This window comes from Pelodiscus sinensis, chromosome 4, assembly GCF_052426305.1.
Source record: "Pelodiscus sinensis isolate ZL-2025 chromosome 4, ASM5242630v1, whole genome shotgun sequence".
NCBI classification, from domain to species: Eukaryota; Metazoa; Chordata; order Testudines; family Trionychidae; genus Pelodiscus; species Pelodiscus sinensis.
Genome location: NC_143055.1, coordinates 25,232,204 through 25,258,936, shown reverse-complemented (window position 1 = coordinate 25,258,936; position 26,733 = coordinate 25,232,204). Strand labels below are relative to the sequence as shown.

At 43.5% G+C, this 26,733-nt stretch overlaps 1 protein-coding gene across 7 annotated transcripts in view; it reads left to right on the top strand.

Moving 5' to 3' along the window:
• Nucleotides 1-26,733, top strand: part of STK32B (serine/threonine kinase 32B) — a 291,208-nt gene that overhangs the window by 130,130 nt on the left and 134,345 nt on the right. For all 7 annotated transcript variants that reach the window (XM_075930748.2, XM_014576105.4, XM_014576106.4 and 4 more), the window contains one exon: nucleotides 18,918-19,091. In XM_075930748.2, coding sequence (XP_075786863.2) covers nucleotides 18,918-19,091 — 174 coding nt within the window. The remainder of the gene's footprint in view (nucleotides 1-18,917; nucleotides 19,092-26,733) is intronic.

The following is a 26,733-nucleotide window of genomic DNA, read 5'->3' as shown; positions in this document are numbered from 1 at the left end:
ACTGGCCAGAGTTCCCAGCCAATAGGAGCTGGGGGGTAGAGTCTGCAAGCAGCAAACCGAGCTCCCTTGGTTGACATGAGCCAGCAGTGGTGCCCTAGCTCCAGCTCAGTAGGGGTGAGGAGAACCAAGGCTAAGGGCTTCTGGCCTGCGGTGTGGAGACTTGCTGCGTACCAGATTAAATTAAGCAGGAGGCCGGATCCAGCCTCTGGGATGGAGGTTCCCCACCCATGACCTACAATGATATAAATAAGCCATGTCGATAACATAAAATGTTTACGAAGAGTTTGAAGGATAGTTTTTAAAATATGACATATCTACCCACTACATCTCTATTAAGAGTTGTCTGTCTTGTAATGTTGAGTGTTCAACTGTGAATATCAGTAAATTCCAGGCCTGCTTCAGTCAGTTTACTGTTTTTGAATACAGCAGCAGGTTTCAAATAAACAAAAGGCAGTATTTCTTCACACGATACAAAGTCAACTTGCAGAACTCTTTGCCAGAGGATGTTATGAAAGCAAGACTGTAACAGAGTTCAAAAAAAACCTAAATAAATTCATGGAGGATAGATCCATCAATAGCTATTAGCCAGGACTGAAAGGGATGCAGTCCCTACCCTCTGTTTGCCAGAAACTGGGAGTGGAAAACAGGGGGATGGATCATCTAAAGACTACGTGTTCTGTTAATTCCCTCGGAAGACCTGGGCACTGCCTGAAGACGGGATACTGAGCTAGACAGACCTTTGGCCATTCTTATATTTTATGTAGTTATTGTATACAGCTACAGAGCACCTTTCCTAAGAATTTTTACATAGATCATAGGAACTGATGTTTTATTTTATTTTCCCACCAAAATGAGAATGGAAAAAATAGTTGGAAAAGCACTTAAAAAAAGTAAGCTGATGGAGATTGAAAGTGACACAGGTTTGTGAGCATAAGACTGACTGAATTTGCCATAACTCTCCATAGTCTCCAGTGTGAAAGCCGCACAATTCCAATGAGCTTTTTAGTAATTGCATCTGAGGCTGATAAAAGCTTGTACAGAGAAAGAGAATGAGGTTCTTAGCCTTTTTTTTCTGCATTCATTTGCAAGTTTTACTATATTATTGGCCTGCTAATATATGTGAGAAAATTGCAGGCTTTTCATCCACATATCTATGCCATTAAGTCTGCAAGTATATGGGTCTATCTAGGGAAGCTGAGCTAGGAGAGTAAATAATTAGAGGACTCTCAGAAAACAAATTATCAGAGAGCACATTTGTGATGGATCACTTGAAGTGTGTGTACATTGTCTTCAGACACAGCAGAAAACATTATTGAAGCATAATAACCATGGTATTTATGTTGGACAATGGTATCTAAATTCCTGGTTTTGCCTGTAACTTTCATTTATTTACCTGCAATTTTCTAGGCCTGAAGACAAGATAGTTTTGGAATATTTGCTCAAATGTCACCTATTCTCATATACATTTTTGTGTTGTTTACTTTCAGAGTAAAATGCCTGCAGTTTTAATTTTGCCATGCATTCTCTCAAGTCCTGTACCCACACTCATGCAGCAGAACTTACGGCCCATTCTATGACCAGCAAGGCCCCATGTCGGTCCACATGAGACATGAAGCTCTAGAATCACAATCTAAGCAGCAACTTGCATTGATTCCTTTTTTTCATACAGGTATAAGCCCTGTACCTGAAGCCTGTGAGAGAGGGGAAGTAACTGAGTGAGCTCTCTGCTGGAGAAGAAGTGTGACTAAGTGAGGCAGTACCACATTTCAATATCAACGGTGCACTCCTCAGTACCTCATTTACATATCAGCTTGTGTTCTTTGCAGCCATCTACAAGAGAATAAGGGTGGGGGGATTAACTGAGCACAGCAGTGCCTCACCTATAGATTTACTGTGGATAGTTTGAGGACACTGGATTTTAATTTGCCCAGGTTTTGTACTTGGGGCCAATATTTTGTAGATAACCCTGCTGGGAACCAATTGAGCAAGGCTTGGACAATAAGGGGACTCTGGATCACCCTAATTAAGACCATTTGCTGTGGTTGGGGAAGAGGCCATGGAGAGAGCCAAAGAGGAAGAATGAGTATATAATTCTGTCTTCTTGAAGGGGACACCTCTCTGGGTGGTGGTGACTCTGTGTAGAATCCCTAATACTAGTGATCCCTTTCTAAAAGAGCTGAACAAAGAATTGCAGCTGCATCCTATGAGCAGACCAGCTGATCTGGTTCCCTGCTGAGGTCTGCAAATGAAGCAGCACATGGGGGCTTTCTGACCAAGTAAGTGTGAGTGGTGAACTGGAAAGGTGACTATGCTGCATCAGTCGCTCCTTGCTCCTTACAAGGATGTGCATAGACTGAAACTATGACCTTGGGTTACAAGGGCAACTCTATAGCCCGGCCTGCCCTCTTTCTGAATTGTAAGTAAATCTGGAATGTGTAGCCATGCTAAGACATTGAAGAGCGCTGCATGAGATGGATGTGGGGCATTTGAGTCTGGGAGTTCAGTAGCAATTGCTCCTGAAAATATTTTCTGCAGACCCCAAATGGATGAGGGGAAGAGGTACTGGGACAGCCAAGGCTAGGTAGTGTCCAGGCGGCGTGGCACCACACTGTAAGGGCCAGAGCCACTTTGTAGGTGTATACACTCCCTGTGGTTATTGCTGGCCTGCACTAGTTCCCTGCAAGTTTGGAATCAGGCTCTGAGCCTGTTCCTTTGGGGACAGCCTCCAGTGGACAGGAACACTGAATGGGCTCCGACCTGAGAGTTCCTCTCTCTGAACCCAGCCTCTTTTGCTCTTTCACGGGACAGGATAATCTGGTCCTCACTTCCCAAACTATTAATTTTCTGAAAAGCATAATCATCTAGTGGTTAGGAAATAGGCCTGGGATAAGCAGCTATAGAGTACCGATCCCAGATCTGCCTCAGCTTGCTCTGTTTCTTTGGGAAAACCACTTAAGCTTCTTGTGTCTGTGTCAGTTCTATAACATGGAATAATAATACTGTAGATTACCTTTTTCATATGGTCTAATTAGCTCTTATCCATCCAGCACTTCATCGAGTGTAAATTGCTACATAAGGCCTACAATTATTATTGGCTTTTTAGTAATTCTGTCTGCTTTTAGTCCATTTGTTTTGATGCTATTACCTTAGCCTTGCGTATGGATAAAACATATTCAATAAAGAAATGACATTAAGAGAATGTCAAGATTTTAGAGCAAGGCAGTCATGTCATGAATGGCAACATTAAGGCTGGAGATACAGTATTATTTATCTCCTTTCTCATGCAAATTATGATACAGGGTTTTTAGTTACATGATCATATAGCTCGTCCAAATAATGCAACAGAAGACCAGACAGTTTATCTATAAACAAACAAATACATGGGTAGCATCTTGAAATTTTAACAATTCTTGTCTATGTATATTATTTGAGTTTCATGATGATAGATATAAGGGGCTTAAATTTGTCTTAACAAAGAGACAGTGAAGGGGGGACTTGATCACAAAGTATAAGTAGCCATATAGGGAAACAATATTTAGTAATAGGCTCTTCAATCTAGCAGAGAAAGGTGTAACATGATGCACAGGCAAGGAATAGGAACTAGACAAATTTAGACTCGAAATAAGGTGCACACTCTTAGAAACTGTACCAGTCACATTTTTTCCATATTATAAAATACTTGGTTTCTGTTATTTCTCTGCAGCTCATCATCTGAAGAAGTGGGTTTTGCCCACAAAGCTCATGATACTTTATATATATATTTGTTAGTCTCTAAGGTGCCACAGGACTACTCATTGTTTTTAAAGTTACAAACTAACATGACTACCTCTCTGTGACAAAACAAAAAGATGGTCTCTGTCCCGACCATCTTATAATCTCAGTGGTAGCACTGACCGATTGTATATTTGTATTATTTGAGTATGTGATGATACAATTAAAAACTTATTTGTAATACATAGAAAGGGGCAGAGCTAAGGTTTGTTATGCATCACAATTTTTTCTATTTCCTGATTTTTATGCACTTAACTAAAGAACTTTACTCATCTCTTAATTTAGTTTATTTTAGGATTCCCTTCCCACACCTGCTCCCCCCTCCTCACCCTGTGCTTCCCTGGCTTGTCTCCTGTAAACCTTAAGAGCACACTAGAAGATGAGGCAAAGAGAGCTTTTCTCTACCCTTGCACATGCATAGTGTAAGGGTTAGTGTGTGTCTGAATTATCCTCATGCATAGAAAGTATGCCTTCATTTACTGCATACTTTATGATCTTAGCAAGACATGTCAATGCAATGCATGAACCGTCACATTTTTAATCATTTATAATTCCATCAACTCAAAACCAATGTTTTCCAGGACAATCACTGGATTTTTTCTTTGGTGGGGCAGGAACTTGGGCTTTATTTTGATCTGCTAACATAGGTTAAAACTGCCATAGCCTTCTTCTCTTTAGGGTGGTAACATGAATCAGTTTAACATGGGTTAAAAATATTCCTTTTTCATAAGGTAGACACAGTTGCAAGGTTCCATGAGTACACATTAGTTTGTGCGTCCTCTCCTAGAAAGGCTCTCCATGGCACTGTTGTCTTAGCGATGCTGTGCATTGAAGTAGCACTGCCAGAGGAACTGAAACAGGAACATATGGGAAGATTTTAAAGCATGTAGATTGAGGGTTGGAAAACATGACCTATGTGGGAAGATCAAAACAAATTGGGTTTGTTTAGTTGAGAAGAGAAGACTGAGAGGGAATATGACAATTTTCAAATACATAAAAGTTTATTTTAAGGAGGAGGTAGAAATATTGCCGTAACTTCCTGAGGATAGGACAAAAAGCAATGAGCTTAAATTGCAACAAGGGAGATTTAGGTTGGACATTAGGAAAAACTTCTAGTCAGGGTGATTAAGCACTGGAATAAATCGCCTAGGGAGGCTGTGGAATCTCCATAATTGGAGATTTTTAAAAGCAGCTTAGACAGACTCCTGTGAGGAATGGTATAGATCAGTGGTTTTCAATTAAGGGTACCTGTACCCCTGGAGGTACTTAGAGGTCTTCTGGGGTTAATCAGCTCATCTAGATCAGTGTTTCTTGACCTGGGACTTGCAGCCTCATGGTTGATTATAGGTTATAGGGAGGTTGCAAATAGAGTATTTGCATTAAGAGGTGTCAAGCAGGGCAATTGCCTAGGGCCCCATTCCATAAGCCTTGTCAATGAAACTAACTTACATACTTCAGATAGGGTTCCGAAGTGAAAAACAGGCTCAGTGTGACATGTACATACCTTACTTTGATTCCAGTGTATTTATTCTGTAATTATATGGTAAAAATGAGAAAGAAAGGAATATTTGTAATGTTTTTATCTGATTTTTTGTAAGACAGTTTTTAAGGAAGGTGGAACTGGGGTGCTCAAAACCAACCAGACTTCTGAAAGAGGGTTATGGTTGCCTGGAAAAGTTGAGTGCAACAGGTCTAGTTAGTTCTGCTGTAAGTGCAGGGGACTAGCCTAGGTGGCCTTTCAAGGTCCTTTCCACTCCGAAGTTTCTATGATAGACATTGGGTTGGTTCTCATTAGGACAGCCATGTGAACTAATAAATTCAATTGCAAATGAAGGGCCAGATTCACCAGTACAGTTTGCTGCTTTACAATATACCAGCAATGCAAATAACTGCAATCCCAGTTTAACTGGCTGATGTACTTTGGCTGATTTGTCTTGCTCTAGGGCAGGGATGAAGAACCTATAGCCTGCGGGCTCTGCCTGGCACAGAGAAGAAAGCAGCTCTGGGAACAGCAGCACAGGAATGCTTTCTCCCTGCACTTGCTTGCAGGCTTTACCCTGTAGCTCCCATTGGCTAGGAATTGTGGTCAATGGGAGCAGTGGGGGGAGGGTGGGGGGAGCAGTGCTTGCAAGCACAGGGCCACACAGAGCCACCTGTGCCTCCCGGGAGCTGCACCAGGTAGGTGCCCCAATCCCCTACTCTCTCTTACCCAGACCCTGAACCCCCAACCCCACCCTGATCCTACACCCTATCTCCCACCCAGACCCTGAACTCTGAGTCTGCTCCTGCATTCTACCTCTCTCCCATAAGAGCATAAGAATGGCCGTACTGGGTCAGACCAAAGGTCCATATAGCCCAGTATCCTGTCTGCCGACAATAGCCAATACCCAATGCCCCAAAGGGACGGATTACAACAGGTAATCCTCATGTGATCCCTCCCCTGTCACCTACTTCCAGAGAAACAGAGGCTAGGGACACCATTCCTACCCATCCTGGCTAATAGCCATTGATGGACCTAATCTCCATGAATATATCTAACTCTCTTTTGAACCCTGTTAAAGTTCTAGCCTTCACCACATCCTCTGACAAGGAGTTCCACAGGTTGCCTGTGTGCTGAGTGAAGAAATACTTCCTTTTGTTTGTTTTAAACCTGCTGCCTATTAATTTAATTTGCTGACTCTTAGGGTATGTCTACAATACAGCACTAATTCGAACTAACTTAATTCGAATTAGTTAATTCGAACTAAGCTAATTCGAACTAATGCATCTAGATCTAAAAACTAGTTCGAATTAGCATTTTGCTAATTCGTACTTGCATGTCCACATTGAGTGGACCCTGAACCGAGATTAAGGATGGCCGGAAGCAGTGCCGGCAGGGCATCAGATTAGGATTTAGAGCATGGAGCTGCTGTCTCAGGGTAGCCGAGGGCTGTGCTTAAAAGGACCCGACCCCCACCCCGGACAGACAGTTCTCAGGGGTTCCCCGCTCGCTTGTCTAACTCGATGAGGGACAGCAAAGCAGTCCTGGCTTGGAGTGCCCTGAATGCCTACACTCGGCACATCACAGCACTCGGCCATCAGCCCGGCTGCACTTACCACAGGCTGCCATCTGGGGGGGGGGAGTCAATCGGGGGGCTTCAGGAGAGCTTCCACCCGAGGAGCCACCCCAGTCCTCCCCATCAGGGGCTCGTACCCCATTCCTCCCTCACCTCCTTCCACTTACCCCTCCCTAGCCCCCCTTCCTGATGTACAAAATAAAGGACACGTGTGTTCAAAAATAGAACCTCTCTTTATTGAACAAAACTCGGGGAGACTGGGAAAAGGAGGTGGGAGAGGGGAAGAGAGAGGGTGGGAGAGGGAGGGCAACAAAAATGATCAGGGGTTTGGAACAGGTCCCATATGAAGAGAGGCTAAAGAGACTGGGACTTTTCAGCTTACAAAAGAGGAGACTGAGGGGGGATATGATAGAGGTCTATAAAAGCATGAGTGGTGTAGAGAGGGTGCATAAAGAAAAGTTCTTCATTAGTTCCCATAATAGAAGGACTAGAGGACACCAAATGAAATGAATGGGTAGCAGGCTTCAAACTAATAACAGAAAGTTCTTCTTCACAAAGCAAATAGTCAACCTGTGGAACTCCTTGCTGCAGGAGGCTGTGAAGGCTAGAACTAGAACAGAGTTTAAAGAGAAGTTAGATAAATTCATGGAGGTTGGGAGTGCTATTAGCCAGGGGGTAGAAATGGTGTCCCTGGCCTCTGTTTGTGGAAGGCTGGAGAGGGATGGCACAAGACAAATGGCTTGGTCATTGTCTTTGGTCCATCCCCTCCAGGGTACCTAGTGTTGGCCGCTGTCGGCAGATAGGCTACTGGGCTAGATGGACCTTTGGTCTGACATAGTACAGCCATTCTTATGTTCTTATGTTCTAAGCTCAGGGCTCAGGGTCGGGGGGTCTCACTGGAGCACACTGATTTTCATGCAAACCTGCTCCTGGGTGGCCAGGCTGGCAGCTATCCTGCCCTAGACAGTCACTTTCCTGTGCCTGGTGCGGACGTCATGGATGAGGTCCACTATCTCCGCACTTGACCAGGCGGGCGCCCGCCTCTTGCAGCCCCGGGCAGGCTCGTGGGAGCCGTCAGCCTGGTCCCGGGAAGAGGTGGAGGGCTGGGTGGCAGCGGGTGGCTGGCTCGTGCCGTGCCAGGTGCAGGGTCTGCTGGCTGGGTGCTGGCAGGCTTGCACCTGGCATGGGCACCGTAGCCAGCCCGTGCCCCTTTAAGGGCTCCAGGGCCGGGAGGGGGGCAGAAGAGTTTCCCTGGTGTTGGCCAGAGTGGCCATCAGGGCAAGCTGGGAAGGGCTAGCCTCCCACTAGTTCGAATTAAGTGGCTACACAGCCCTTAATTCGAACTAGTTAATTCGAACTAGGCGTTAGTCCTCGTGGAATGAGGTTTACCTAGTTTGAATTAAGCGCTCCGCTAGTTCGAATTAAGTTCGAACTAGCGGTTCGCGTGTGTAGCGCTTATCAAAGTTAATTTGAACTAACGGCTGTTAGTTCGAATTAACTTTGTAGTGTAGACATACCCCTAGTTCTTTTATTGTGGGAATAAGTAAATAACTTTTCCTTAATCACTTTTTCCATACCAGTCCTGATTTTATAGACCTCTATCATATACCCCCTTAGTCTCCTCTTTTCTAAACTGAAAAGTCAAAATTGTTTAATCTCTCCTCATATGGGACCCATTCCAAACCCCTAATCATTTCTGTTGCCCTTTTCTGAACCATCCATTCCCATTCACAGCCTACTCCTGCACTCTACCTCTCATCAAGACCTGACAGCCCTCTCTTACATACTGCACCCCTCGTTTTTGCACCTACCTCAGAGCCTACGGCCTCACACACAAAATTTATTAGCCCCAGGCCCCCAAATGTGTTAATTGAGCCCTGAGCCTCGGTGCAACTTCCTCCCGCTCCCCAGTGGGGCTGGGGCTGGAGCTTGAGGGGAGTGAAGGGAGTGTCTCTCTTTTTTCTGCTTTTCAGTTGTAGTGAGAAGGGTTGTGTGTTTTTGCTTCTTACTTGTGTGTACCTTCCAACTGATTTTACTATGGGTCAGTGGCTCCCCTACCCAAAAAAGATTTCCCACTCCTGCCCTAGGGTACCAGTAAATCTCCCCTTAGCAACTATAATTTTTTTTAAAAGTTGCTCCTAAATATATCGCTGCCCTTCAGTGAGGGAAAGCTATGAACAAATTGGATTTATTTTTAAGATCTAGTTTAATTTCCTTGGGGACTACAAACAGTAATATGCCTTAATCATAATCATATATTTTGTATGTTGTCACTGCAGGGCAGAATTAACATTGTTTGGATGTCAGAATTGTGTGCATTTCTTACCTTAAAATATTTGGATTTCTTTTGAGTACAGCCTTAACTGAGTCACCTGGGTTTATAATGCTTGGTCTGGGGGAAAGTACAGCATCCCTGAAATGGCTTTTATCCTTCAGTTATTAATACATTTTCTCAACATTAACTCCATCTTAATGGAGTTTCCAACCTTTCCCAGGAAATATATAAAGAGAAACCAGGAGTCTGAGTGTTGGATTCCTCAGCAGGTAGGACTTAAACTATAAAACCTTTGGGGGCTAACATAAAGAATGTGGAATATAAATGAGTCAAAATAACTTTAAACTCTTTATCTTAACATGCAATAATGTGTATTAAAATCTGAAATCAGATATTTAGTCAGTTAGAAAATATTTAGTTTGGTTTCTGTGATTTTGCTCAACATCTGATTTATCTTCTAGTCTGAAAAATAACAAAACATTAAACCAATTCCCTGTCGCTAATGATTTGTTTAGTTTAGTTTCTATGAATTTTCTCAACACATGATTTATCATCCAATCTCAAAATAGCCAAAATATGAAACCAATTCACTGTTGCTGAAGGCATTATAGCTTATTTTAATTCAGAGAAAGCTGATTATAATATATTAAAACTTTTTTCAAGCAAAAGAAAGCAGAACATAGTTCTGTAATTAGAATTATTTTTCTAAAACAGCTTTATGCTATCATTTCCCTTTTTGTGTATGAGTTTTGAATCCAGACAAAGCAATCAGCTACAAGCAATTTATACTTTCATTTCTGTGCAGATTAAAATGAGGTTTTTACAATCCCTCTGTAATGCAGCAGTCAGTATTAGTCACAAGCCTGTAATTCAGACAGTAAGGTATTCCCCATGTACCTGGTAAACATAAAAGTCAAAAACAGCCTCTGATTTACTTCAGAATCAATCAGCCTTTTTGAGTATGTCATTTGCCATTGAGCAGATAAGAAGCTTACCAAAGTAAAATTACAGTGCTAACTCAAAAAAGCTAATCTCCACTTGGATAATTTGCCAAATGCCCTTCCCCCTTCTCCCAAACCTGCATAACTATTATCAAAGATTTGCTTTACAGGTGACTGGTATTTCATTTCCTGTCAACTCCAATTCTTGCAACAATAAATCAAAACCATTAGTATCATGAAATGTCAAATGGAAAGGAGTTAAAAGGGAATACTTCATTTGTTTTTAAAGGGATATTTGGTTTGTAAAAGGGAAAGTGTCAGAGGAAGAAAGAAAATCAATCAGAATTTAGGAGTTGTTACATAGAGTTCTACTCAAAACTTTGGCAGACAGGTGGGTCTTTATAATATTCCAGCTACTCGGTGCAGTCTCAGGAATACCTACTCCTTGTTCGTTAACATAAAGATAGGTAACATAAGTAGTTGCTGATTTGGAGTGGTATAGATCACCAGGGCAAGGTAGGTGTACCTATCTCCTCCTGAATGTGATAGATACACATATCTCGTGCATGCTGACCTTATACATCCCACTCTAAGAAGTCTCAGTCAGAGCTGTTGTACTGCACAAAGTCAGAGCAACTGTTACCAGAAACCCCATCTCTCAGACCCTGAGAAGGGTGCCAGATATTCAGATGTCTGTCAAGAAGAGTGACTGTGCAGGAAAAATATCAATAGATGACTGGGATGAGGAGAGTCTAGCTTAGTAGCTGGTGTGGGTATCAGACTAGTGGTCAGAATGGATCAGAGTCAGTAGTCAGAAGTTGTACCCAAGGTCAAACTGGAGGTCAGGAACTGGAACAATCAGGGCAGCTGACAAGAATGGGAGCAAGGCAGGAGCAGGTGCAGCACGGTAACATAGGCATAGGCAAAATAGTGAGCAGGAGCACTGAGAAAACAGCAAGCCACTGGTGCGGCTGGCTGTTGCAACCAAGCAGGTGGCAAAGCCAGTTTGCCAGCCTGTTGCAGGCCATTTGGACTGATGAGATTAGCTCTGCCCCAGGTCCTGATTCTCAGGGCCATCCTTATCCATACTCAGAATACACAGTTGCGTAGGGCACCCCAAAATTTGGGGCACCACTGCGTCTTAATGTCCACCTACATGCCTCTTCCTAGCTCTGTTCGGTGGCTCTGCTTCCTCCAGAGAGGATCTCTCTCATTAACTTAAAAGTGAAAAAGCAGCCAGACTTATTAGCAGAACACTGAACCTGTGAAAGAGCCTTTCAAGTGGTAATGAAGCCATTTAACAAGCATCTGCCAACCCCAGACATATGCTGTCAGATTCAGATTTTACTGTTCCAGTCTACAGGATCTTGCTTTAAAATGTTTAATTAGTGTATTGCTTAAGATTATAAAGTCACATCTCTCAAAAATTGTTATCCCTCCTCTTCTTCCCACCCACCCTTGGGTATAGGGCCATCAGGTATAGGACCACCCGTATAATAGTATCGTGTAGTGCCTCATAAATCCTAAGGATGCGTCTGCTGATACTGACAGAACACCCTTTCCCTGAGAATGCAATCTAGGGTCTCATGGTCAGTTGTCTCAGTGTAAGTGTAACCCACACATCTACTGTGGTTTGCTGTCCCATGTAGTGGCATTTAGACAACTTACAGTGAGAGATAAGAGCAAGGGCACTCTACAGCCTAAGCTGAGCGCCAGATGGCTTTATGGCTCAAGATGTAGCGGCTTCTAAACTAAGCTCCAGAGGTCCTAGGTTCATTTTCTGCCCAGTGGTGGTTACATAAGCACAGTAAAAGGCATATTTTGTAGGTTCCTAGGGATATTGGTCAGGGCCAGACCCATTCTATTCAATTTGATGTTGAAGTTTTTCTTGAACCCAATGAACATCTAGAATCTGTTGAATCATCCATTCTGCCTGGTCCCCAAAACTTATAGCAGGCAGAGGGAGAATAGCTGGTAGAGGGAGAATAGAATAGAGTGGGGAAAGGATCATTGACTAATAATTTTGAAAGAAGGACGTGGAAGGCTGTGTGAATCTTGAGGGGTAGCTATAACATGAATGTAACAGGATTAATCTGTTTTGCATTCTGGAAGTGCTCTAGATCAGGTGTGGCCAACCCAAGGCTCGCAAGCCACATGCGGCAATTCCCCCCCATCAGTGTGGCTTGTGAAGCCGCCCCCACCTCCTGGCTCCCCTGTGCTCACCGGGGCAGGAGTGACATCTGGATCCAAAATGGCAGATCCAAAATGGCAACCACGGACAGGAGACTGCTGAGGCCAAAAAGCCTTCTTAAAGGGCCAGTCTTTTTTTTTTTTTTTTTTTTTTTTTTTTGGCCCTGGCTCTTCAGGCTGGATCCATCCCTGCTCTAGATACTTATGGTCCAGATTCATGAAGTGGTCAGTTAACCACAGACTTCAGTGGACATCTATATCTTATCCCCTACACGAAGCCAGGTGTTGTCTGGCAGGGCTAGTTGGCATACTGTATGTAGGTTACCTTGCTATCTTTTAACTGCCTCTGGAGTTCTTGGCACAGATGCTGGATGTCAACCATGAGTTCAGTAAAAGCAGGCATCAGTGATTCAAAGGGGCTTGCTCGATGAGCAGAAAGATGGAAACCATAGTTAGCAAAGAAGGAAGTCTGTCTGGTGGAGGTGTGTGGGCATTGCTATAAGCAAACACAGCATGAGGGATCAGCCAAGCATCCTGATGGTAATTTAAGAAGCAACATAAATACTGTTCAAGGACCACACTGACTCGCTCTGCTTGTCCATTGGTGCTGTGGAAGGATAGGCTCTTGAGTTCAGGTCTTTGGTACTCAAATGTTGTAGAACTGGAATTCTCAGTGAAATACCACATTTGTCGGCAAGCCCTAGAGGTGAAGGATGGGCTCACAAATAGACCAAAGAAAGCACTCAATGGTAGAACACAACATGCCATCTTGGTTCAGTGGTCAATTACTCCTGGAATGGTTTGTGTGTCCTTGTGAGGGTAGTAATTCTGTTATAAAAACATGAAAATGATGACCCAAGGCTGATTTGGAGTGGGTATGAGCTGGAGGAGATGCCACAGTCTTGAGCAGGGAGTCTTGGTCACTGTGACGTAGTGGGGGGTAACCTGCTAACTCTCTGGCTGCTGTCTGTAGCACCACTGAACAGACAAGCGATGAGTCACTATGCAAGGAGGGTATCCCAACTGGTTTGGCCAGCTGACCCCCATGGAGAGGAACAAAGGAAGGTGGAATGCTGCCCTGGCTGGGGGACAGGGCTGGGGGAGAGTGAGTTAGTGCCTGGCTGGAAAGCAGGGAAGAAGGAACTGGGGAGGGGGCTGGGATCCCCCCATCTCAAAGGGGGCACTGAGGCCTCTTAGGCCCAGTTCCTGTAACCAGATTACATCTGTGCTATGCTGTATCCTGGAGGAGCAATAAACCACCCTCAATTCTATTGGCTGGTGGAGTCTGTTTGTGCCATTTCGGGGTGCAGGAGACGGGGGACCCCCAACGTGCCGTCACAGAAGCAAAGCTCAGAGGAATCTACATGGGATGCAACAGAATTTTGTAGAAATCAAGTCTTGGGTCTTGGAATGGCCAAAGTAGCTTGCTGGGGAATAGTCATGTTAGACTTGAATGAAGTGGTCCTTTCAGGCACATAGATGCATTCCTCATAGTATAGGATCCTGTCCTGGAAGGTGAAGAATGTAGAAGTCTGGTCTTGGCGATGGTGTAAGGCTTGTCAGGTTTAAGGCATTATATGAGAGAGACAACTGTGTAATTGAAAGCGGATAGAGAATAATACACCAGAGGCTGTGTTGCCAGAAATTAAGTTTCAGGGCTTAAGAACTGTAGACATGATCTCCTCACTCTTGTACTATTCACCCTTTCGGGTATGTCTAGACTGCACCCTCTGCCAGCAGAGGGATGCAGATTAGGCTGGGCGAAATGGCTAATGAAGCGGGGATTTAAAACGAGGCATACAGGATCTATTGGACAAGGCTTTCTTTAGCGAAAGATCAGCCTCTAGACTGCCACTTTTCTCCGACAAAGCTCCATGCCGAAAAAAAAGTGGCGACCATTTTTATGCTAATGAAGCATGGATATTTAAATCCCGCTTCATTAGCAATTTTGACGTGCCTAATCTGCATCCCTCTGCCAGCAGAAGGGTGCAGTCTAGACATACCCTTCATGACAATACATTTTCCTTCCTGTTCCTAGTCCCTGGCCAGCAGGTGACCACAAACTGAAATTATGACTGCTATTGGTCAAGTACCTGAACATTTTTAGGTATTGCAAGTTTTTATGTTGTGTTACAACTTGGAATGGGAACCCAGTACCCACCACAAGATGGAACCATGCTTCAAAGACTGCTTTGATGGCCGGCACTTCCATGTGCAGGATGTCATCATTAATCTTAGGAGTGAGTTTAACAAATAAAAGGTGTTCAAGTTAAGCTGATCATTGGGATCAGTGGGTTGGAAAAGTACTGCACAGAGCGCAACATTTGAAACATCTATTTCCATTGTAAACAATCTGGCAGGGTCTGGGTGGATCAAGATGGAAGTTCTGATGCATTTTTATTTCAAATGATCAAAGGTAGCCTGTGCTTCTGAGGACAATGAAAACCTGCAGCAAATCTGTGAGAGCACTAGCCAAAGCACAGAATCCTATGATAAATAGTTTATAAAAATTAGTGAAACCCAAGAAACACTGGATTTCGCAGACATCCTTTGGTGTCATGCAGTCCATTATGGCCTTCACCTTGAAGCTGTGCATTTCCATTTCTTGGGAAGAGATAATACAATACGTGCAAGAAATTCAAAGCTGTCCAGTTTCAAACTTGCATTTCTCCAGCTTGGCATACAGAAGATTCTGGTGTAATTTTTCAGTTATTAAGAGATGGTGTCCTTGGTCAAAATCAGAATGTCATCAAGATGCAAAATGACAAAGTGGTCCAACATATCTCATTTTATCACATGCTTTATGACTGACTTATTTTACAGACCAGTTCTTATACAGAACAAGCTTTCCATGAGCTATAAAATGTGCTAGTAAGCAAAGCTGCAGGTGCAGACTTATCACACAGTACTTTTCTTTTCATTTCTTTATCTGCTATCTACATAGTATTTACAAGGCCACTTGTGAATTCATGTTCTATCCATTGTTCATCTCTACTTCCGTGTTGTTTCATTGTTCATGGAAGGCCTATTCTGATGTGAACTGCAGAGAATACTGATCTGTTTCTAGGATCCTAGGATTCAGGGTAGCTGGCAGTGTTAGGGATTATTAAAGTTTAGGGTCCACCTCTGCAAAATAACGTATCAGTCATGGGTGATGAGAGTAACAGACGGGTAGGCAGGCAGCGTGCACAGCCCCCTCCTCAACCTCAGGGCACCTGGCAGGCATGCGGTTTGCTGTCACTTTCCAACCATAGAGTGCCTGATGATGTACGGCCTCTTCCCAAGCCCTAGAGTGCCAGGTGAGTGGCACACAGGCCCCCCCGATCTCAAAATGCAGGGTGGGATGCTGGGCTTCAACAGCCACTCCAAGTCATGGCCAAGGGCTGATTGTGCTTGTTCCAGCCCCATCCAGAAGGCTTCTGAGAAGGGAAGGCAGCCTGCCAGGCTGGGGTAACTTGTGACAAGCAGAAGAGGGCCTTGAGGTTGAACATGGTTGGAACTGCATTGGGTTATTTGAAGAAGCATGGCCTTCCCCAGCCTGTGCTATGCACTGTCCATGGTTAAGCTCTCTATTTCCAGTCATGGCAGATGCAGAGAGACACAAGAATTGAAATGTTAACCAAACTTTTGACTCATGAAGGTAAGGTTTATAGATTTGGGATTTTGTTTTATAAGGACTGGTTTGGGTCAGGTTGAGTTGAATGGATGGAGTGGCATTCACTGAGCCTGCTCAGAGAGCAAGATTACTCAGTATGAGAAAATGTAACAGAATCAGGCCTTAAATGAGTCTACATTTTGTATTTTTACAATAGTTGCTGCTTCTTTTTTTCCCTACTTTCTTTACATCCCCTTCATTCCTTTTTGATACGTGCACGCTCCCATATCTACATTTCCTAATATACAGATTAAAGGTTTGATTGAGGCATAGTTAAGCAATGCCATTCATTTTATTCACAGAAAAACAGGCTATGGAAGCAGGCTTGTTCACAAAGGGTGACATCCTGCCTCCTTTTATGTCAATGGGATTTTTGCCATTGACTTGGATGGGGCCAAGATTTCACCTTTAGATTTGCATTTGTTTCTCTTTAATATAACTCAGATCCATCTACAAAGACTTTGCATGGGCACAATTTTTCATCCACATTTCTTTCTTGGAAAATCAGTGGATGATGAGTTTAAAATCAAGGTCACAGTATTTCAGCAAATGATTTTTGGAAGCTAGTAACAGCAGAAGCAAAAATCCTACTCTCTAGCAACTAGGCTGTGTCTAGACTGGCAAGTTTTTCCGGAAAATCAGCCGCTTTTCCGGAAAAACTTGCCAGCTGTCTACACTGGCTGCTTGAATTTCTGGAAAAGCACTGACGATCTCATGTAAGATTGTCAGTGCTTTTCCGGAAATACTATGCTGCTCCCATTCGGGCAAAAGTCTTTTTCCGAAAGACTTTTGCGCAAAAGGGCCAGTGTAGACAGCACAGTACTGTTTTCCGCAAAAAAGTTCCGATCGCGAAAATGGCGAGCGGGGCTTTTTTGCGGAAAACCGCGTCTAGATTGGCCACGGACACTTTTCCGCAAAAAGTGCTTTTGCAGAAAAGCATCCTGCCAATCTAGACACGCTTTTCCAAAAATGCTTTTAACGGAAAACTTTTCCGTTAAAAGCATTTTTGGAAAATCATGCCAGTGTAGACGTAGCCCTAATGTTTAGGGAAGTGGCCATCAGACATTCTCTTTGTGGGTGGCAGAAGCCTCTCATAACCCATTCCACCAAGACATAGTTTTAGAGATCATGGGACATCTCTTGTCCCAAACCAAACAATGTATTGCATTTATACATTTAACCAGGGATTTTTAATTCTGCAACAATTTGTCTCGGAATAAATACATTTTTTAAAAAAGAATGACTTGTTCAAGCAGGTGCTTAAGGACAAAACAACAAGGAGGATCACCTTTATAGTTGCATCCACTTTAAGCTACAGCCAGTCAATGTTAAAACACAACAGGAAAAAGAAAAAATATTAGTTTTAATCATCACATCACCCAAGTCTTTAAACATCACTTCTGAGATTGTTTCAGGCACTGTAGTAGGCAGTATTCAGAATAAATCTGAACATAAACTAAGATCTTCATTTCTTTTGCTAAGGTGTGCTGTGTGTGTAGTGAAGGAGGTACTCATCCTGTGCCACCCCACTTTATTATTTTACTTCAAAGATTCAACTTATCAAGAAACAAATATAATGCAAATAAATACGTATTTTCCCCTGGCATTTGGGAGATGCACAGAACTGCAACGGCAGATTGATGCACCCACAGTTATGGGCTACTCAGAGCCATGCTTGAAAAGAATAGAAAGATTTTAAATTCTAATGAGCCATCTGTGACAACCCCTAAGCAGTACCTCATTCCACAAAGCATGTGTTTGGGAATAGAAGTGAGATTGTATAAAGCTGTTTGATTAAAATAACCTAATATATACAGTAGTGACCATGGGGAAACTGACACTTTATAACAAGGCTACTCAACTTTGGAAGCCCCGGGGCCACAATGATACTCACAGCACATGCAGAGGGCCACAAGTGAAGTGTGATTGCATATACATACAAATATAAATGCAAATATATGCAAATAGCTTCTTTCACACTGGCAGGCATGGATACAAAGATTACGGCAAGACTACACAACATGCATGCTCCATTTAAGTCTGTCCTGCTGATATTAATAAAAAGCAATATTTACCCGATTTCCATCCTTATGACAGCACTTTTAATGAGCAATGACAATGCAGGAATTTAACTACTAAAACACATATCAACAGAAGACCATTATATTGACTACTTTTTTGTTTTTGGCTCCCACCCGTGGTTTGAGCCCCACGTAAATCCAAATTCCTCCGGGGGCCGCAAACAAATGGCCTTGTGTTGACTAGCCCTGCTTTATAAAGTGTATATATGGAGAATATATATGGACAATATATGGACAAGAGGCAATGGGTCCAAACTGCAGCATAGAAGATTAGATTAGATTAAACAGGACAATGGAACAGACTCCCTAGAAGGCTGTGGAAACTTTTTTACTGGAGGTTTTCAAAAAGAGGCTGCATAGCCTTCTGTCTTGAATGGTTTAGACACAACAAATCCTGTATCTTGGCAGGAGGTGAGAGAAGATGATCTTTGCAGTCCTTTTTAACCCTCATCACCTATGACCACATTTATCTAAATACCAAGCATGTTTTTATAAGCCTTGTTTTATTCTTGCTACTTGACAGAGCAATTTATGGATTCGAAAGATACATAATTATTTTAAAATACATAAATCCCTAAAGATTTTCTAAATACTGTACAGCCCAGCAATAAATCAGTGTTAAAACTGATTTTCTACATTTCTCAGAATCAATATGACAGGTGATAGCCATGGGCTCAGTTCTGCTTCCCTTGTGAAACCAAAAGAGCTGCTGTTGTCAGAGTGAGGTTTGGGTGCCCAAGGAATGCAGGACTGAGCTAGTATTAGTAGCACAACAGAAAACAATCTATTGTATTTGAACATATAGTAATCCTACCATGAGCAGATCTACTAGATAATTGAAAGGTATGGCTGGTTTTTGTTTTTTTAAGATCTTACCTTGTCAAACACAGCTCATTGAATTAAATGGAATAACAGAGATTTTTCATTTTCATAATTTATTTTTTCCAGGTATTCTTTTCAAGATGAAGAAGACATGTTTATGGTGGTAGATCTGTTACTTGGAGGGGATCTGCGTTACCACTTACAACAGAATGTACATTTTAATGAAGGAACTGTTAAATTATATATTTGTGAACTGGCACTTTCATTGGACTATTTGCAGCGATACCATATCATTCACAGGTAAGTGAATAGTATTTATTCAATTAGTAAAGAAAGTGTAGAACATGCCACAAGTAAGGAATTTCTTTACTTAGTCACACCGGTGATTTATTTTACTACAATTTTCTTATACGTCTCCTTTGTTTAGTTGTTGGATTTGTGTAATTAAATTTTGCCTGTGGATACATATGCAGAGTGCCTGCTGCCTAAATGTAACCAGGAGATAAGTTTGGCCCTGGTGGAATTTTTTCCCCTAATCTCTTCCTTGTTGTTTCCACCTTCCACTTACTTTGTCATCCTTTGTTTATCCTCTTATCCAAGAGGTGTGACGCATGCTTGTTTAATATTAGACATAATACTCTGAAGGCCACATGCTTTAATTTTTCTTAATTCCCTTACAATTGTCTTGAACACACACATTTGTAAATCAACAGAATAAGTGTCAGAATGGAAAAAAAAGCAAAGAGCATCACAGTGACTGATGATGTGGAACTAGCTGTCAGGTTTCAGATGTCTAGAAATGTGCATGGAGGAAAATAAAAGAAATAGAAAGCAACAAAGTGCAAGAAATTAGAGGCTCTGTCTTCTTTCCCTCTCTGGGATACTTCCTATGCTGCAATGATCTTTGTCAGTTTGCAAGCTCTTCAACTATTTAAAGTAGTCACATTACTAGTGTTGATGATGCCTCTTTGTCAAGTATGCTGCACATCAAGTATCTCTCCATCTTTCCTGAATGAGTCTCAACCTAATTCGAGCATGGAGGTGAGTTCCCTTGTGATTGCACTATAGAAGAAAAGAATCATGGGCTGGATTATACTCTAACTTAAGCTGGTTTTACACAGTAATATAATTTCGTCAAATTCAGTAGGATTACTCTTCATTTACACCATTTTAAGTGGAAGAACCTGGCCTCACACATCACCAGAATTGTTTGATCTGAATTACAGAGGCCAAACTGATGCTGTTCATGCAATGGAGTTGACAATAATCAATATAAATAAACTACACAAACCTAAAAAATTAAACAAATTAATTCAGACCTGTCATACTATCTGCCCACTTATTCTCTTTTGTGCCGTTGTATGAGAAAGCTAGTTACAAGGCTATTCTGATTCAACACGGAGAAGGAGGAATCATATTCTGCCTATTCCAGCTGTAGGATACTTCTCTATCCTAAGCTCAGGCAGGAGTAAAAGGCCTGTTCTGTATTATGGCAACCATAAAAAGCAAAATTGAAATAAGCTTTGCAGTTATTGATTTTCTTGCAGGTTAAATTTGGATGAATGTTGCAGGAATTTTCTGAACTTTTGCATCTTCTGCATAACACAAATATTTGTTATAGATGTTTATACATTTTGCACACAATTTGCATTCACAGTGACTGTTTCTAAAGTACAATTCAGCACAAACTATTTCTATGATTTAAGGAATGCTTCTTGAACAAATTGCAGAGTATTTGTCTTTTCTGTGCAATTGAAGAGACAGTTGTACAGCTGAGTTATGCAAAACGTTAATGAGAAAACCTTAAGTCAAACACACTGCAACAGCTTTGGGGGGGGTTGTTAAAAATCTGAAACTGGGAGGAAGTGCCACAGAAAAATTTGTGAGGTTTGTGAAACATCTTGAGCAAACCAGAATCCAATTTCAAGCAACAGTGGGCCAATTCATGGTTTTGCATCAAAATTAATGCATTTCTATAGCTGTTGTGCAAAACTCAGAGAAAATGAGTGGTTATAATGGTGAGTTATTGCTGCTTCCCACTGTAAATGCTGCATCACTTCATCTTGAATTCTAAGGGCCTGATTCTCCGCACTTGCACTGAATTGACAATGGTGCAACTCCACTGACTTCAAAAGAATTGCTGCTGATTTGTCCCAGAATGAAAGATATAAAACACACCTCAGTCAGTTTGGGGCGTGACCATTGTCAGTTGAGATGTCTTTCCTTCATTCACCTTGTTCCAGTTCCTGTCCTAGGGGTTATGCTACTCTGAGCAAACTAGCAAAGTCCATGTTTTTAACCCATTGTAACTTCATGCTTACTGAACATCTTTGCTGCCGCTAATATTTTTACAGGCAGTTCCCGGGTTATGTACAAGATAGGGACTGTAGGTTTGTTCTTAAGTTGAATTTGTAAGTAAGTCGGAACTGGTACATATTGTAGGGGAAACTCTAGCCAAACATTTCTCCAGAGCTCAGTTTTATTCTCCCACACCTCACTTCCCTCAGTCCTTTATTCTCAAGCTGAGGTGTCTGCTGAGACAAGCCGCTCCGTGTCTCCCTGGTCTGCTGGGGAAGGGCGCTAGCTTCGCGTCTCCCTAGTCTGCTGGGGGGAAGCAGCTAGTGCGGGGTTGCCTCACCCCGTTTGTAAGTAGGGATCCGATGTAAGTCGGATCCATGTAACCCGGGGACTGCCTGTACTTCTCTTAAAATTCTCCAGAGTAAATTCTCCCTCTGCCCATTGGATAGAGGCATGTCCTTCTGCTTTCTACAGAGTGGGCAGAAGGATTTCAGGTCTGTTTTTGCAGCAACTTTCAATGCCCTAAATTTGTTGTCATTCCACATTGGAATAAATACAAAACATTTGTGTCTGGGATGTGGGAAGAAGAATCAGGATCAAGCTGCTGAATCAGGCAGAGCAGAGCAGAGGCTTGAAGCGGGATCTCACACTTCCCCTCCCCATTCCATCACTGCCAGGCAACAACACAAGAGAGTTTTGTTTTCTCTCACCTTCCTGACAAAACATCATCAACACAGAAATGTTTTGGCTTTGATGGAATTTTCTTTTTTCAGAGCTGTCCCTATGCCAGCATTACCTTCACTCCTTCTCAATAATCTGAAATCTGAAATTCAACTTTATTAATCAGATCCTCAGCTGGTAGAAATCAGTGTAGTTCCACCAGTATCAATGGCATTATGCCAATTTACATTGGCTGAGAATCTGAGCCAGCATTGTTAATGAGAAAATACATGCAGTCATCAAGAAAAGGCTGTGTTGTGAGCAGTTTGTCACTAATACAGGCTAACCCAAAATACAGCAATAATATTTCAATAGAATCTCCTCCACTCAATATTCACACTCTGCCTTAGAACTTTATAGTACATCTTTGCTTTTGAATGTTTATGTTAGTAGCTTAGAAAAAATTGCTGGTGATTCATTGAAAAAGCAAAATGATCATTTTGTCGGTGTTGCAAAGAAAGACCTGTGGTGTAAATCATCAGTCTAAGCAGGCAGATTTTAAAATGGCAAAATAATAAAGAATAAAAAATGGCTGAATATACAGTACTTGAATAAGGAACTTAAATCTTCCTCATATTTATAGTTGTGTGTGAAATGTGAACAAATTTCCTTTACCTCTACTATCTTGACGTGTTCTGTTGTTGAAACTAACCTGGCTCAGTTCAGGGTTGACTGGTGAAGAGGCAGATGCTAGTTGCTTCCCTACCTGAGGAGAAGGAGCCTGACAAGCCGAGCAGCCATTTGGGGCACTGTCTCTTTGGCCAACAGAGACTGCAAAGTAGCTTCCAGTACCTGTGGTAACTGAGTGAATCCCAGGGTACGTCTACACTACAACGTTAATTCAAACTAACTTACTTCGAATTAGTTAATTCGAACTAAGCTAATTCGAACTAACGGATCTAGACTAAAAAACTAGTTCGAATTAGCGTTTTGCTAATTCGAACTAGCATGTCCACATTAAGTGGACCTTGAAACAGGCTTGAGGATGGCCGGAAGCAGTGCCAGCAGGCCATCAGAGGAGGACTTAGAGCGTGGAGATGCTGTCTCAGGCTAGCCGAGGGCTGTGCTTAAAGGGTCCCGACCCCCACCCCGGACAGACAGTTCTCAGGGGTGCCCCGCTTGCAAAGCAGTCCTGGCTTGGATTGCCCGGAGTGCCCACACTGGGCACATCACAGCACTCGGCCATCAGCCCGGCTGCACTTGCCGCAGGCTGCCATCTGGGGAGAGGAGGCAATCGGGGGGCTGCAAGAGAGGTTCCACCCCAAAAGCCCGCAGAGCCAGCCCAGTCCTCCCCATCGGGGGCTCGTGCCCCATTCCTCCCTCACCTCCTTCCACTTACCCTTCCCTAGCCCCTTTTCTTGATGTACAAAATAAAGGACAATTGTGTTCAAAAATGGAATCTGTCTTTATTGAACAAAACTGGGGGAGACTGGGAAAAGGAGGTGGGAGAGGGGAAGAGAGAGGCTGGGAGACGGGAGGGCAACTAAAATGATCAGGGGTTGGGAACAGGTCCCATATGAAGAGAGGCTAAAGAGACTGAGACTTTTCAGCTTAGAAAAGAGGAGACGGAGGGGGGACAGGATAGAGGTCTCTAAAAGCAGGAGTTGGGTGGAGAGGGTGCATACAGAAAAGTTCTTCATGAGTTCCCATAAAGAAGGACTAGAGGACACCAAAGGAAAGGAATGGGTAGCAGGCTTCAAACTAGGAACAGAAAGTTGTTCTTCCCAAAGCAAAGAGTCAACCTGTGGAACTCCTTGCTGCAGGAGGCTGTGAAGGCTACAACTAGAACAGAGTTGAAAGGGAAGTGAGATCAAGTCATGGAGGTTGGGTCCATGGAGTCCTATTAGCCAGAGGGTAGGAGTGGTGTCCCTGCCCAAAGTTTGTGGAAGGCTGGAGAGGGATGGCACGAGACAAATGGCTTGGTCATTGTCTTCGGTCCATCCCCTCCAGGGTCCCTAGGGTTGGCCGCTGTTGGCAGACAGGCTACTGGGCTAGATGGACCTTTGGTCTGACCCAGGACGGCCATTGTAAGCTCAGGGCTCAGTGTCGGGGGTCTCAGTGGACCCCCTTGATTTTCATGCACACCTGGTCCTGGGTGGCCAGGCTGGCAGCTCTCCTGCCCTAGCTGGCCACTTTCCTGTGCCTAGTGCGGAGATCGTGGACGAGGTCCACGATGTCCGCACTAGCCCAGGCGGGTGCCCGCCTCTTGCGGTCCCGGGCAAGCTCCCGGGAGCCGCCAGCCTGGTCCCGGGAAGAGGGGAAGGGCTGGGGGGCATCGGGTGGGTGGCTCGATCCGTGCCAGGTGCAGGGTCTGCTGGCTGGGTGCTAGCAGGCTTGCACCTGGCACGGGCACCGTAGCCAGCCCGTGCCCCTTTAAGGGGTCCAGGGTCGGGAGGGGGGCAATAGAGTTTCCCTGGTGTTGGCCAGAGTGGCCACCAGGGAAAGCTGGGAAGGGCTAGCCTCCCACTAGTTCGAATTAAGGGTCTACAAAGCCCTTAATTCGAACTAGTAAGTTCGAACTAGGCTTAATCCTCGTGGAATGAGGATTACCTAGTTCGAAGTAAGTGCTCCGTTAGTTCGAATTAAATTCGAACTAGCGGAGCACTAGTGTAGCGGCTATGAAAGTTAGTTCGAACTAACGTCTGTTAGTTCGAACTAACTTTGTAGTGTAGACATACCCCCAGAGACTTTGTGGGTTTTGCCCTCAGAAACTTGTGGCTGCCCCACCTGAAGGAGCCTGGACTGTGGCAAGTTGCCATCCAAGACTCAAGAGAGGACCCTACAGGAAGCAAGCAGTCTAGCAAATTGGCACTGCACTCCAAATTGAACAGTCTGGTAAGAAGGAGACCAAGGCATCTGATTCTGACTTCCTGCTAGAGGGACCCCGTCCCGCATTTGACGTACGCAGGACACAGGTGCTTTAACAACTACTCTGCATGGCCTTTCAACTTAACTGTCACAAACTGTTTTGCATGCACAACCCTGCAAAATAAATGTTCAGGAAGTTGTTTGTCATGTGGCACAACAGAGAGTGCTATGCAGGGTATTTGTTTATGATTCTGCCATGCACATCTGCCTTTGCATAGCTGTTTAGCTACTATTTTAAATGGTAATTTTAAACAAATTCAGAATTTCTGCCTAGCAATCTATACTTGGCCCTCATCCTCACTCTGACATTCAAACTATATAGTTTAAGTCATCTGGGCACATAACAGCCTTTCTCTTCAACTAACATTCATTTTCAATTCTTGCTGGAATTTAGAGCACAATAAAATGTTATCTTTGGGTACAGTGCTTTGGTAAAAGTGGTCAATATATTTATTTCCCATAGACCACCAGATCCATAAAACAGGGAGAAGCTTTTTTCTGTTAACTTGCATTGTTTTACTCACCCCCACATGTTGGATCAAATCCTGAAGTCTTTCCTCATTGATATAAAGTTTCAACTCTATATAGCTAATCCTTTACACAATTGAAAAGTATTAGTGAATAATCTATTTGATCAATGTTTTTTCAATAAAGACTGAATAAATTATTATTATTTTAGACATGACTAACATATTTTGTGTCCCCTCACAAGCTTTGCTGCTCTTAGATTTTTACAAAACCCACCAGCAGTTGTTTAACATGCTACATTTTCAGTCTGAGTAACTCGGGACGCACATTTTCAGCCAGTTATTTCTTATGGTGTCTACTTGAAGAGTTGAATCCAGGCAGTCTTAGCTCTGAGAAATGTTAGGTTTGTGAGTCTATAGATGCTTTCCTGGTAACACATGCCATGTTGGTAGAATTACATTTTCTCTCTCACTAGGGGTAAGTGTTTTTTATGGCCTTCAGTTAACTGTGCTGCCCTCACAACTCTATCATCACTTGGCAGTTTCAGACTATCGGATCCGAGGCTGCATGTGACTGATAGCTGGAACGGAAATTACAGTACCCTTCCAGCAGTAGAGTAGAGAAACCATTGAATGGCCCATCTGCAATGATTTTTTTTATGTGATGCATTTGATTTCTCTTAGCCGACCCATCTGGTGATTTTATTGTGCTTATCATTTTGATTGGCATTGCTTTAAGTTCCACATTTGACAGGGAACAGCAAAACTATTATGATCTTGCATCAGTGTAACACACTAGAAACTGTGTGTTGTCTCTGTCTTGTGCAGGGGCGGACAATAATTTTGGTGGTGGAGGCCAAGATTTTGGAAAGTTGTCAAGAGCCGCACTTTTCTGTGGAGGAGGTGCAGGGTCTAGGATGCAGGCTGGGTGCAGAAGGGTGCACGGGGTAAGGGACTGAGGTGCAGAAGATGGTGTGAGGGCTGAGAGGGAGTTTGGGTGAAGGAGGTGGTTGTGACTTAGATCAGGGGATTGGAGTGTAGGGTCAGGGAAGGAGTATGGGTGCAGGAGAGGATTCTGGCCTGGGAGACGGGTGTAGGAGGGGGTACAGGGTCTGGGTAGGAGTTTGTGACCTGGGGCAGGGGCATGCAAAGGGTTTGGATGGTGACCTGGGGGAGGGAGTTGGAGTGTGGGAGGGGCAGAGGTGCCAGAAGCAGGCTTTGGCTAGGAAGAGCTTACCTAAGCATCTCCAAGCCAGTAGCCCACCAACACCCCCAAGAGAAGCTGAGCTCCCTGCCTGCTGCAGCACCAGATCACTTTAAATTACAGGCTGTTCCCTCCATGTGGCTTTCAGCTCTAAGAGGGGGAAGAGGCTTGTGCTGCCCACATCCCCCAGGCCAATCTCTCAATCTCTGGCCAGTTGTTTCCAAATTGGGCTGGGGGCAGGGAGGATCACATGAAGCTTCCCCTTCCCTCCAGAGCAGAGAATCACGTGGACAGTGGTTTAAACAGCGGCAGCAGTGTGCCTGAGGGTCCTGGCAGGCTAGTCTGCAGGCCGGATCCGGTGGCTTGGTGGGGTCAGATCCAGCCT